General features: G+C 38.8%; 1 protein-coding gene across 3 annotated transcripts in view; it reads left to right on the top strand.

Moving 5' to 3' along the window:
* Window positions 1-12,685, top strand: part of MYO1B (myosin IB) — a 198,864-nt gene that overhangs the window by 132,870 nt on the left and 53,309 nt on the right. For all 3 annotated transcript variants that reach the window (XM_075000691.1, XM_075000690.1, XM_075000689.1), the window contains exons 8-13: window positions 464-562; window positions 961-1,064; window positions 2,072-2,219; window positions 4,437-4,555; window positions 7,469-7,555; window positions 7,878-7,943. In XM_075000691.1, the coding sequence (XP_074856792.1) occupies window positions 464-562; window positions 961-1,064; window positions 2,072-2,219; window positions 4,437-4,555; window positions 7,469-7,555; window positions 7,878-7,943 (623 nt within the window). The remainder of the gene's footprint in view (window positions 1-463; window positions 563-960; window positions 1,065-2,071; window positions 2,220-4,436; window positions 4,556-7,468; window positions 7,556-7,877; window positions 7,944-12,685) is intronic.

Here is a 12,685-nt window from a genome sequence, read left to right as displayed (position 1 = left end):
CTTTCACAGTTCTTCCAGTATTTTAGTGGACTTTCTCTATGGGCTTACTCCCTGTGGAGCTACTTACCCCTGAGAACATAGGGCTAGACTTTTCAGGGTATTTGGTTTCCTTCAAAGCACTCATTACTTAAAGCTTATTGTTTTCAATGGATTGTCTTAGGCACCTAGATAGTTTTCAAAATACAGCCAGGCACATAAATACCATTAAAAAATCTGGCCCATCATGACTAATTAGTAAGGCTGCAACATGTAAAAATCATCAGCTTATTGTAGGTTGAGCAGGGCAAATAATGAACAAAATTCCTTGACAATAACTGGGTTAAAGAATATCACAGTTTGTTAAATTATTCCATAAATATTACTTAATCTGATTTGGTGTTGATAAGAAACAGTTTAAAAGAAATATGCTAAAATACAGAGAAAATGGTGTGGCAAAAATTAACTCCTATGACTTTGTCTTCAGATCTCCTAGAGAAGTCCCGTGTTGTTAAACAGCCAAGAGGTGAAAGAAACTTTCATATCTTCTATCAGATATTATCTGGTGCATCAGAAGACCTGCTTAGTAAGTACTGCACCTCTGCTGTTTATCAGTTATGATTACTGCCTTTTGTTTGCCTAATAAAACACAACCAATATTTTCGGGTTTTTTTTGTGTGACGATAGTTATTTTTTCGTAACTTAATGTGTAGAATTTATTTAATATTAGTAATCATGGCATTAAGTAAACATTTACATTGTGGTAATCAGGTCATAGGTAGAATTGGGGCCTCGTTTGTATTGTATGTTATATGAACACAGAAAAGAGATCACCTTTATCCTAAAGGGCTTACAGTTTAAAGATCAAGTCAATTTAATACCAAGTATTTGTTAATAGCAATTATTTATAGTGTTGGCTGCAGAGGTAAAAGAGAGTCATTAACAAGGGTAGCAGACTGATCTTATTTTCATTCATTTCATTAGACAAACTTAAACTTGAACGGGATTTCAGCAGATATAACTACCTGAGTTTGGACTCTGCCCGAGTAAATGGAGTGGACGATGCAGTAAACTTCAGAACAGTTAGGGTAAGATACAGCACTTTCCAGGTTACTCCAAATCATGCAAATCAATATTTTAAGGTCTCAGTACTGAAACTGGCACTTGACTAGGGGGAATCCATTTCCACTGACCCATTTTCAGGGTCTTAATCAGTGTTCTACAGTAATCCCTCAAAATGCATGATTTTGAGTTGTCCTTAACTCACATTAGTGCGAGTTAAGTGCAACTCAGAATCACGCTCCCCGCAACTCTGGCTCCATCTCCCCAGGTCTGGCTCAACCTCCCCAGCCCTGCCTGGCCCGGCTCACCCCCCACCCTGCCTGACTTCGGCTCCCCCTCCACAGGCTCAGGTCATCTCCGCCTCTCCGCCCACACCTGCAGCCCTAACCCACCCCAGCCTTAACTCCCCAACCCCTCCCATGGCCCCAACCCATCACCAGGCTTCAGGCTTAATCCATGCCAACTTTCCCCCACACTCCAGGATTTACCTCTCAAAAGGAGCTCCAGGTGTGCCGGCTGCTTCCCCAGCTGCAGAACGTGTTTTCCGCCAGGGGAACCCCGCTCCCCCCCCCAATGTGAAATTTGTCTTATGCGAGGGTGCGTGTGAACGCACCTCTCACATAACTCAAAGGATGACTGTAGACACTTTTCTTGTAGTTGTTGTAGTATGAGATGAGTTTTAGATGGAACATTTGTTAGTCAGCTTCTTGACAGAGAATAGTTTCGTTTGTATATGTATAGTTCATGGAATGAAACATATCTCTTCTCTTATTCTGTTAAATTTAAATTCACCCATTCAGAATTTTTAGCATTCTGTTGAGCTGTCTGTTTATCTTAGCTTTTCAAAATTTGGCATGAGTCTAGAGCTAGTTTTGTTTCAAAACTGGCTCTTTGTTTTTCTTCTCTTCATATCATGTGGTTGGAAAATATTTGTGTTCTGTGGTGATGTATAAAAATGGTGGATTTTGCAAGTATGCTCTATCTGATAAAAATTTATATCTTTATCTCACGTTTTTCACCTTCTTTTTTCCAGAATGCCATGCAAATAGTTGGCTTTATGGATCACGAAACACAGTCTATCTTGGAGGTTGTAGCAGCAGTTCTAAAACTGGGAAATATTGAATTTAAACCTGAATCTCGAGTAAATGGTTTAGATGAAAGTAAAATCAAGGATAAAAATGGTAAGATGACACTGGTGTTGTTGGGGCAAAAAAAGTAATATTTGTATAGTTCATTGCAAATTCTGTCTTGTAAAGACACAGGTTTTACTTTTGCGGCTAGATTCATTTATGTTATTCCTATTCTATTCTGAACATTGGCCGTGTCTGCACTACCCAAAAACTTCGAAATGGCCGTGCAAATGGCCATTTCGAAGTTTACTAATGAAGCGCTGAAATACATATTCAGCACCTCATTAGCATGTGGGTAGCCGCGGCACTTCGAAATCGATGCTGCTCGCCGCCGCATGGCTTGTCCAGCCGGGGCTCCTTTTCAAAAGGACCCTGGCAACTATGAAATACCATTATTCCCAGGAATATGTATTTCAACGCTTCATAAGTAAACTTTGAAATGGCCATTTGTATGGCCATTTCGAAGTTTTTGGCTAGTGAAGATGTAGCCATCATGTATAAGGATATTTGGTTCAAATATCTCATGTAGTGTTTCTGTTTTAAATTTGGCTTTATACAAAAATTTCTTTTGCATGAGTATTCTCTAGATTTTTACATTTTATGAAAAGTTTCTTCTGAAATGTTGAATGCGAGAGGATATAACATGTTGGTTGTACAGGGGGTCCCCTTTAAACGTCATGGTTAGGGACCGTGAAGTTGCAATGTAAAACAAAACGATGTGTAAAGGGGATTTTTCCCCATAAGAATACACGTAAATACAGGGGGACAGGGACCTCACATGCAGTAATGGGACCCAGATGACTTATAAGGGGGAATTTTCTACAATAAGAATACATGTAAATATTTGGGGATAGGGACAAAGTCCTTTAATTTGTTTTTTTTTTGTTTTTGTTTTAATGTCCATTAGCAGTAAACTGCATACAATAAAACATTTTTAATGTAAAGAATCATAAATTCAAACCTACAAGTAAAGGATTTTAATCTTAAAATCCAGAGGGTTCTGCTTCAAGGCCCTTGGGGAGCGGTTGCTTCATTTTCTTTTTAAAGAAAGAATCAAGGTTTTCCACTTTCCTGTGTTTTTTGTTTTGCTTCTAATATTTCTCGATAGCAAGCCATAGATTCTCCAGTGCTGGTAGCCATCATTGATGAGTGGTCCAAAAGATTGTGGTCCCTTGAAAAATAACTTGTGTAGATCTGTGCAATGTATAATGAATTTAGGTTCCTTAATTGACAACTTATATGTGAAACGACTTATAACGGGGGCCCCCTGTACCCCACAGTAGCTTTTCAGCGTAACATTCTTGGTTTTTGTCCTGCCAAAGTGTAACGTAAGATGTGTTTATTCACTTGATGGGACTTTTTGTGGTGGTTGTATTTGGTACATTTTGGAAATTTCATGCTTTTGTTTTATGTATTTGACAATTCCGTTGAGGAAGATGGAAGATGAATGACCTCTGGCAGGAATAGAACAAAATGGAATATGCTTTCACACTTTAAAAGATTCCGTTAATAAAATCTTGTTAGGTTCTTGTTTTGGTAACACCTGGAGCATAGCCACAGATGGGTCTGAGTGGACTGTGATCCACCCACTTAGTATCCAGGCCCACCTGCCCCTAGTCCTAACGCTGCTTCTGCCAGGGCAAAGGGGCATGCCCAGGAAATGGGATCATCTGCAAGAAGTGTGTGTAACACAGACCTCCCCACCAGGGAGTGGAGCTGGGGACTTGCATACCCCTGTGCCTAGCTCCCCAGCAGGACTAATGGGCACAGCAGGGCAAGCCCCCATGCCCTGAACGGGATCCCCATGGGAGCACCCGGCAGGCACATGAGGACAAACCCCCATTCCTTTTCCTGGCGGGAGCATCCATCAGGTGGAATGGGGCAAGCCCCAAGTACCTGGCTGGAGGAAGTGGGCAGAGCAGAGGGCACAGGGGGTTCACATTTTTGCGGGTTCCTCTGGCCATAGCATCTGTCTTCCCTGCCCCCGCCCCACACCTCGGAAGGCCAGCTGGAAGGCAGGAGAAGAAGTGGCTCCTCCTTGCTTCTACCCTCACTCCAATGGCTTCCCACCCAACTGATCCATCCTGGCAATGCCACTGGGTAACACTCAACTGAAACTAGACAAAAATTTATTCTGAACAAACTTTCTGCTTCTTCAAAGTTAAAGATAATTAGCTTTCTGTTTGAGGTAGTACATAGTGAGTTTTGCAAATACAGGTTATATGGAAGTCTTAATTATAGTCATGCTCTTGGTTTTTGCTTTCATAGAGCTCAAAGAAATTTGTGAGTTGACAGGGATTGATCAGTCAGTGTTGGAAAGAGCCTTTAGCTTCCGAACAGTTGAAGCCAAACAAGAGAGAGTCTCTACAACACTAAATGTGGCTCAGGTAAAAAAAATCATTTTCTTACTTTTTCCCCCCGTAAGGCATATAATATCAGTTTTCTTTTCCGTAAAGATAAAAAAGGATTGTGGCTCTTCTGGCTTTTAATGTAAAAGAAAGAAGGGCCTGAAAGTTTATTATGAAGGTTTGTTTTGTTCTAATTTTACTTTAGATATATCACAAATGTAATTTCTGGACTGCTGCTTTTGGATCTTGGAGGCTGTGTATTGTTATCTCTTGGAAATTCAAAATTGTTGAATCTCTTACTTTCTCCTTAATAACGGAGAGGTAGCCGTGTTAGTCTGTACTCCAACAAACAAAACAGCAGAAATGTAATAGCACTTTAAAGACTAACAAAAAGATTTATTTGGTGATGAGCTTTCATGGGACAGACCACCTTCATCAGATCGATCTCATTTCCAGTACAGAGGACTGGGAAAAAAAATTGCAATGTTTTTTGAGTCCTTTGTACATATGTACTTGATTTGTAAGTTTTTATTGTAATTTTTTTTTGGTGTTCTCTGTACTTATATATGTCAGTCTGTATTGGCAATGAGATTGTTCTGATGAAGTGGGTCTGTCCCACGAAAGCTCATCACCAAATAAATCATTGTTAGTCTTTAAAGTGCTACATTTCCGTTGTTTCTCCTTAATGTTATTCAGTCATTGAAGCTAAATGGTGCCACAAATTCGTGGCTTCAGGCAGTCTGATCAAACAGTTCCTTCCCCTCTCAACTTTTTAGTTGAAGTTTTCTTGACTCTTGTAACTTCACTAGATCAGTAATTCTCAACTTAGGTTTCTCAGTTACTTGGTTGCTTTTCAAAATTTTACTCTTAACCAGAAAATTGAATGGTATTTTATGTCACATATTTTAGGCATAATCCTTTATTTAAGGGGGGGCCAATATGTTAAATGTGTGCTTTCTGCATAGCTACAAAATAAGCTACTGTTCACAAAATGCTTCTTCATAAAATATGTCAGTAAAATGTATCCGTTTTCCTTTTTTTTTTTTTAAAAAAAAAACACTTTTTGAATATTCAAGCATGCTCAATGAACATTTTGCTTTTCAATGAGTCCTGTCCTCAAGAAAAGGGCATAGGAAGCTTTTCTTCCATCTTGTGCAGAACTGTGGTAAATTTAAAATACCTGTTTGAACAGCCTGGTTTCACAGGATTTGTGTTCTGGGCTGTTCTGACATTTCTTCATGTAAAATGAGTGTGTTCAGCTTTTCGTATTGTTCTCTTTTTCTTAATTGCCTAGCATGTCTCCCTCCTTTCTCCTTTAACTGCAGCAAATGGTGTTAGTAGCAAACAAGCTTGGAAGTCAGTACGTGAAGGCTATAAGTTATTTTTAGGAACAGGAAAAGCTGTCTGGTTGAATGTGCCACTCCTCATTCATCGTTTATTTTAATCCAAGTCCCTGCTTTTTTCACCATAACCATTGGTCCTTCCCTTGCAACAAATTTAGGTGTTGCTTAATATCACTTGCACTTTTTCTGCTATTTGCCTAATAGGTTACACTTGACGTGTATTTCCCTTGCCCTGGAGCTATTCTGTTTACATTCTCCACTTACTCTGAATTTTACATTGTTTTAGAAGGTCCGTGTGTGTGGATGTGGGAGTCAGTGTGGCTTTTAAAAATTACATCACTTCCTGAATCTTTTTTTTTATAATTTTGAAACTTTTTCTGCACAGTCAGCTCAGAGCCTTACTTTTTCTAGTAGAATATACTGACCATCCTAACTTCTGCAGTACTGGTCCAGTCTTTGCTGTCTGATGCTTCACCTTTCTGAAGGCAGTAGCATGCTCCTCTTACAGTTTCCAGTGTTCCACTCAGGGTCTAACTTGCATATTACAATGATCATCTCACCTCCTTGCAATTTATTTTCCTGCTTTTACAATTTCCGTCTTCCTCCTTTTGTGTTTTGTTCCTGCTTGTCAGGAGGCTGATGGTTGCAATGACTTCTTTTATAACAGATGCTAAACCCTTCTAATGGACGTGCTGGGCGGTTTGTCTGTTTTGAGCATACATCTGCTTTTCTACTTTGACCTGAGAATTTGTCTTCTCTCTCAGTCACAGAAGTGATTAAAATTCTGATTTCATCACTCAATGTTGCCCACTTATTCAGCCTCATCAAATCTGCTACCTTCAATCTCTACTAGAAACTTAATTCACTGGGTCCTGAAAAGCAGCCTGAGCAGGCAATATAAGTAGGAACCTGTCAGAAACAGGAAGGAGAAGTGATATTGCAAAATGTTTGATAAGCTACAATGTTTTTGGAATGTTTAAGACCAGTTGAGACTTGCTTTTCTGCTCTTCTTCTGTCCCTTTGCTGCTTTTGCCCATGTCTCTTTCCCTTCCTTACTGCCTCCTATTGTCCTAGGCTAACAACTCCAGTTTAGCTAACCCTGGGATTATGTTGCAGTGTAGCTATGCACTGCAGGTACATCTGTACTGTGACAAAACCCTGTTGCACCCAGTCTGCACCTGAGGTCATCTGATTTGCCCTCAGGCTGCTGGGCTAAATACTGCAGTGTAGACATCCAGGGCTCTGAAACTTTCCACCCTGTTAGCCTGAACCTGAATGTCTGCACAGCACTTTATAACCCTACTGCCTGAGCCAAGTTTGTTCGATTCAGGCCAGCTGTGGTAGTGTCATGGGTCTTTTACTGCAGTAAAGACATAGCTAATGGACCACTGGTCACCTGAGACAGCAGGAATGCAGTGAGATGATTCCTTCTCCATCCCTTGCCAAGGCCTTGTGCCAAAAGTTGAAAGGGAGAACGTGTTCCTGACTAGGTGACCCTGTCATGTTGAGTATGCTCCTTAGAAGTCATTTCCACCCTTTTAATAGCACTTTTTGACCATTGGAATAGCATACGTGGTTTGGAATTAGCCTAATATTTCTTCTCCTTCAGGCATATTATGCCCGTGATGCTCTGGCTAAGAATCTCTACAGTAGACTGTTCTCCTGGCTTGTTACCAGAATCAATGAGAGCATTAAGGTAATATTCGTGCATACCCATAAGGAAATCAATAGAAATAGATTAAGTTAAGGGGGACAGTAAAGCTATACTGGTCTGTTTTACTTTCTTAATCTTACAAACTTGTTTTGGGTTGCAGGGCTGCCAGTCTTGGAGGTGAATATTTGTACCCAAATAAATTGGTTTGCTTGTTTTTAAACTTTCAAAAATATTTATATTTAATAATTTTTGAAAAACAAAACCTAACTCTTTAGTCTAAATAGTACGTATATATGGCACATTTAATGTATCTTGACCACAAATACTAAATGTACAGAACAATAACTCAACCTTTTCTTACAAGGCTCAGACAAAAGTCAGAAAGAAGGTCATGGGAGTACTGGACATCTATGGCTTTGAAATTTTTGAGGTAAGTGCTTTAGAATTTGCATGTCTATAACAAATCTTACAGCTATTACTAAAGCAAAATCTAGTTGTTAATAGATGTATAATCAGAATTTCACTTTCTATAAATGAAGTCGAGTGCAGCTTTCTAAATACATAAGATAAATGTAAAACTGAAGGTAGGTGATATTCTTAGTATGCCTAGCAATTATAACACACATTAATCAAGCCAAATTGACTATATTGCATTGATGCAGAGGAGATCACTGAAAACTAACTAGTACCATTCTGAACACAGGAAAAAACTGTGGTAACCTACACACTGTCATGCAAAATTTATCTGTAGTAAAGGTATTGTATATGACCTTGAGGCTTATTATAGATATCTGCAAGCAGGGTTCTGTTCCTGTATAAAAGAAGACCTCTTTCTTGCTAGAACTAAAAATAAACTATATTTCATTTCAACTCAGTACATTTAAACACATTAAAAAAAATTCTATCAAAAATTCAGAATTGTATCGAGTGACTTAATCTCATGCTCTTAGGTTGGGGTCTCAAACCTGTGGCTCCAGAGCCACATGCATCTCTTTAAGGGCTTGTTTGTGGCTCCTGACACTCTAATTACAAAGTTTAAAAAGAAAAAAAAATCCGTACCCTGATATTTTTGATAAACATTGAACCTCTAAAAGCCCAACAGTGAACAACTCATATGTAAATAGTGAATGACGTGATCTCAAAACATTGGATAACTCCCACTTTAATATGTGTGGTGCATTTTGGGATATGATACTGTATTTGTGTTTTGATCATGTTGCTAATGAAGTCTTGATTTTGAAAAGCTTGCAGCATTTTTGCTGTGAAGGGCAAACACGTATTTTATTAAAGAAAATTGCAATTAGACATGAAGTAAACTTGGCATAATTAAAGTGGGTTCAGGAGTGAAAGTCAGGCAGACAGTGGTACAAACACATATAAAGTCTGAGGAAAAAGAATATGTAAAAAGTTTGTGAACATCTTGCAGTAATCATGTCTCATTACAAACCATTGTGTTCACTTCTTAAAACAGGGGTTACACAAAGTATGGTTATTTGTTAAGGACTACCTCATATTCACATGCACTGCAGCGCTTGAATATTTAATTACTACTAAATTTTTTTTAAAAAAGGACCTTCTTGCTATTTTGGTTGCTGCCCCTATGTTAAGTATAGAGATTATGACTGAATTGTTTATTTTCATCATCATCAATAAGCATGGGCTCATCGCCTGTTGTAAATTTTCTGTGACTGTACTGACAATGGAGGTTTTTGTATTGCACTTACTGCCATGGTATTTGAATGACTTCTTATAGTGTGTTAAGTAGTGTGTCTACACACCTGTTCTGTATTGTTTGTTCTTTCATCTTTTCCCTGGGGGGAGAAGTGTGTGCAGGAGACTGTCTTGTTTTGGCAGTGATTTTTTTTTTTTATTAAATAAATATTCATGTCGCCATGTGTTGAAGAAGGCAAGCTCAGAGAACGTCCATTGCACTTGAAGTGGGAAGTGGAGAGGTTTGTGATCCCCTTAAGTCCTGAGGGAATTCATTTTGCAGTCATGAAACTTGTCTCTTCCACAGATGCAGTTTTCTCTTATTGTTGAGTGCACCATTGTGAGAGAGGAGTGAAGCTGTCAACTGTAGTTTTATCTGGGAGCATTAGATGGTCTTTTATGTATCGTGGGCCCAGACTTTTGGGCAGTTGGAAGACAAGGACTGAGACCTTGAGCTTGATTTGAAATTCTATTAAAATCCAGTGTAGAGAGAAGAAAACAGGTGTGAGGAGCCAGTTGTAGGCTGTGTTGCTGAGGAGATGCTGAAGGGACAACAACTATATCTTTGTTGTGCATTTGTACGCTGTCCAGCCCTACTGGATCCTAATCCATGGGGTCTCTTTGAGCTCCTGTGGTGAAATATTAATATTATCCAATTTAACGTGAGAATCCTCTCAGTAAAGGAGGGCTTAATATAACTGTAGATTGTTGGAAATTTTCCAGTAGAAGGTTTTGCTGTTGGAAAATGCTGATTATTTTACCGTGCAATGTTGTAGAAATGAGTCAATTTTGATGACATTTATTTTGAAAGAAATGTTGAAAAAGAGAGGGTTTTTTTAAAATAATATTAGGGTATTCTGGTTTGAGCTTTTTGGAATTAAATGCTTTGATATTTTTTTTCCTGTTACAAAATAACTTTTGATTTAATCCTAACATGGAAATTATTAAATTGACTAAGACTTGATTGCCAAGCATTCTGCAGGTATGGCGGGATGTTTTTTGTGGTCACTAAATGAAATGCATGAAGTAAGTTCAATTTAGAAACAGACACATGGCAAAACTGTATTATGGAGCTGATTGATAAGTGGTAGTATTGCCTCAAAGACAATTAAGGAAAGTCTCATGAGAAATAGAGGCTTGCAGCTCTCTAGTCAGGCACCCTCAAGACCTGACCAATGCTGAACCAGAGAATTTGCCAAACCATGGGAAGTCAATATTGTAGTGAATGAGTTTCTTTGTTTTAATTTCACCAAGGTGAATAAATGGAGAATCGCTTGTTACGCTGCTTAATAATGTATCACTCTACTGCTACACCCCGTATTCAACCATGCCTGACCAAAACTTATCAGCTCTCTTCTTAAGCGTTTGTAGTTATACAACTTTACTGCATTGGCACAAAGAAATATGTAGATAAAGCACAAAAAACGTGCTTAAGCTCAGCAGCATATACCAGCACTTCCACTACTTGCTGGTCTCTTAGAAGACGTGGGACAAATTACAGCTAAATAACAGCACAGTACACTGAGAGCCAGGACTGGTGGCTGTAAGCAGACTTCACAGGACTGTGGGAAACTTGGCCACACCCACAGTTAGCAGACATTCTTTTAACTAAAATCATGCTGGGTCATGGATGTTCAGAACTGAGTATGCTCAGCTAGAGAGGTTCAACCTGTAGCTGCATTTTAAAAGTAGCTGCTAGCAAACAAAAATACATATGGTAAAACCAGTGCCTTTTTTGTTGGGTGGGGGGAGAGGAGCCAGTAATCAGCTGGCTCCCCACTGCCAACCCCCAGTCAATCCCACGGCTGGGGCTGCTGAGTTGCTGGCACTCGGTACCGGCACAAAAAAAGAACTGGTAAAACTCATTATATATCAAATACTGAACTAATCTGCTGTGATTGAAAGAAACCTTATGTAATATATGTTGTACAATATATCAAGGTGAATCATCTGCCACATCTTTTATATATTTTCTAGCTTAAATGGCAAAGTGTCATTTTGCTGAATGGGTTTTTCATAGGTGGATTGTGATACATGTAGAATATTAGCTGAAATATACACTAATGGCAGTAAATTTACAGAGCTGATTATTCTTAGTATTTCCAGGAGCTGATTATGAAGTTCCCCTTAGGAACCAATTACTGCATGTTTTGTTATCTCTTAAATGAACATGCACTGTTTTGACATTTAGAACTAACGTGCACGTTAGAGATCGAAGATAAGTATTTAGGAAGCCATTTGCAACCTGTAATGCAAATTTGAAACTTGATTCAGTGCATTAAAAGAAAAGCTGCTTATTTTAAACTAGTTTCAAACAAAATCAGCTACATCTTATGTGGCTCATGGATGCCTTTTTAGACCGCCTTGTACAAGTGTAGCATTAATGCAGGAGATGTATTCTCTGTTGCATATATTCTCCAGTTTACCTTTAGTTAATATACAAAATCAAAATATTTTCCTTGCTGTACTTATAAGATCAGTTGTATGAGAAATAAGAGCAGGAAAGTGGATGGAGAGAGAAACTGGGAATGGCCTTATTTTTCATCTTTTGCTCAGCGTTTGGCAAACCCATAGCTTCTGTTTATTTACAGATGAGGGGTTACATCCTGGCCCCATTGAAGTCAATGGCAAAACTCTCAGTGACTTCAGTGAGGCACTGTTTCACCTGAGATGTTTTAATTATCCATGAGGGCCCCTGAGGGTGGCAGGCAACTTGGCTTATTACAAGCTGCTCCTGTTTAGATACTAACTACGGAACTTTTAGAATACCTTATCTGACAGGTCACTTCTATTACTCAAACTTCCCTACTGATCATATCTTTCCTGTTTAAAAAGTAATTTATCTTATTTGGTATCACTGGGTTTAACGTCTCCAAATGCCATGCAGCTTGTATGAAATTTTCTAATGGGTTTTTCTCCTCTCTCACCATAGCATTTTTTTGAGCTGCTTGGGCTTCTATTTAGTTGCTTGAGGAACTGTGTTCAAAACTGACCTGCTAAAACTAAACAGTATAGCAACTTTTCATTATTTTTAGGGAGTATCTATTTATTTTGGTATAGTCAGAGCTAGCAAAAACCATAGCTAAAAATGTTTGAAGATTCTGAGTGATATATCCCATGGCCCATCTTTCTGGGAATGAGCTCCTGTCGCGCTCTCTTGCAATATGTCGTTAGACTCTGCCCTTTACATAAATGCCTGTGCAAATTCCTTTCACCTTAGCTCACGAAAGAAACCAGCTGATGAAGTCAGTGTAAAGTATACTCAAGAGCAAAGACTGTTTGTTTGTTTTTTTTCATGAGAAGTCACAAATTCCAGGTTAAGGACCATTCTAAAGCATGGGAAGTGTGGTGCTAATCTGATAGCTGAGACTGGTGATGGAAAGAAATAGACTGGTATTTCCCCAAACAATAGACTGTGGTCTTAAAACCAGAATATAGTGTTACCATGACATCATATTGTTC

This window comes from Carettochelys insculpta, chromosome 8, assembly GCF_033958435.1.
Source record: "Carettochelys insculpta isolate YL-2023 chromosome 8, ASM3395843v1, whole genome shotgun sequence".
In the NCBI taxonomy this organism is placed as follows: Eukaryota; Metazoa; Chordata; order Testudines; family Carettochelyidae; genus Carettochelys; species Carettochelys insculpta.
This window is presented reverse-complemented; position numbering and strand designations above follow the sequence as displayed.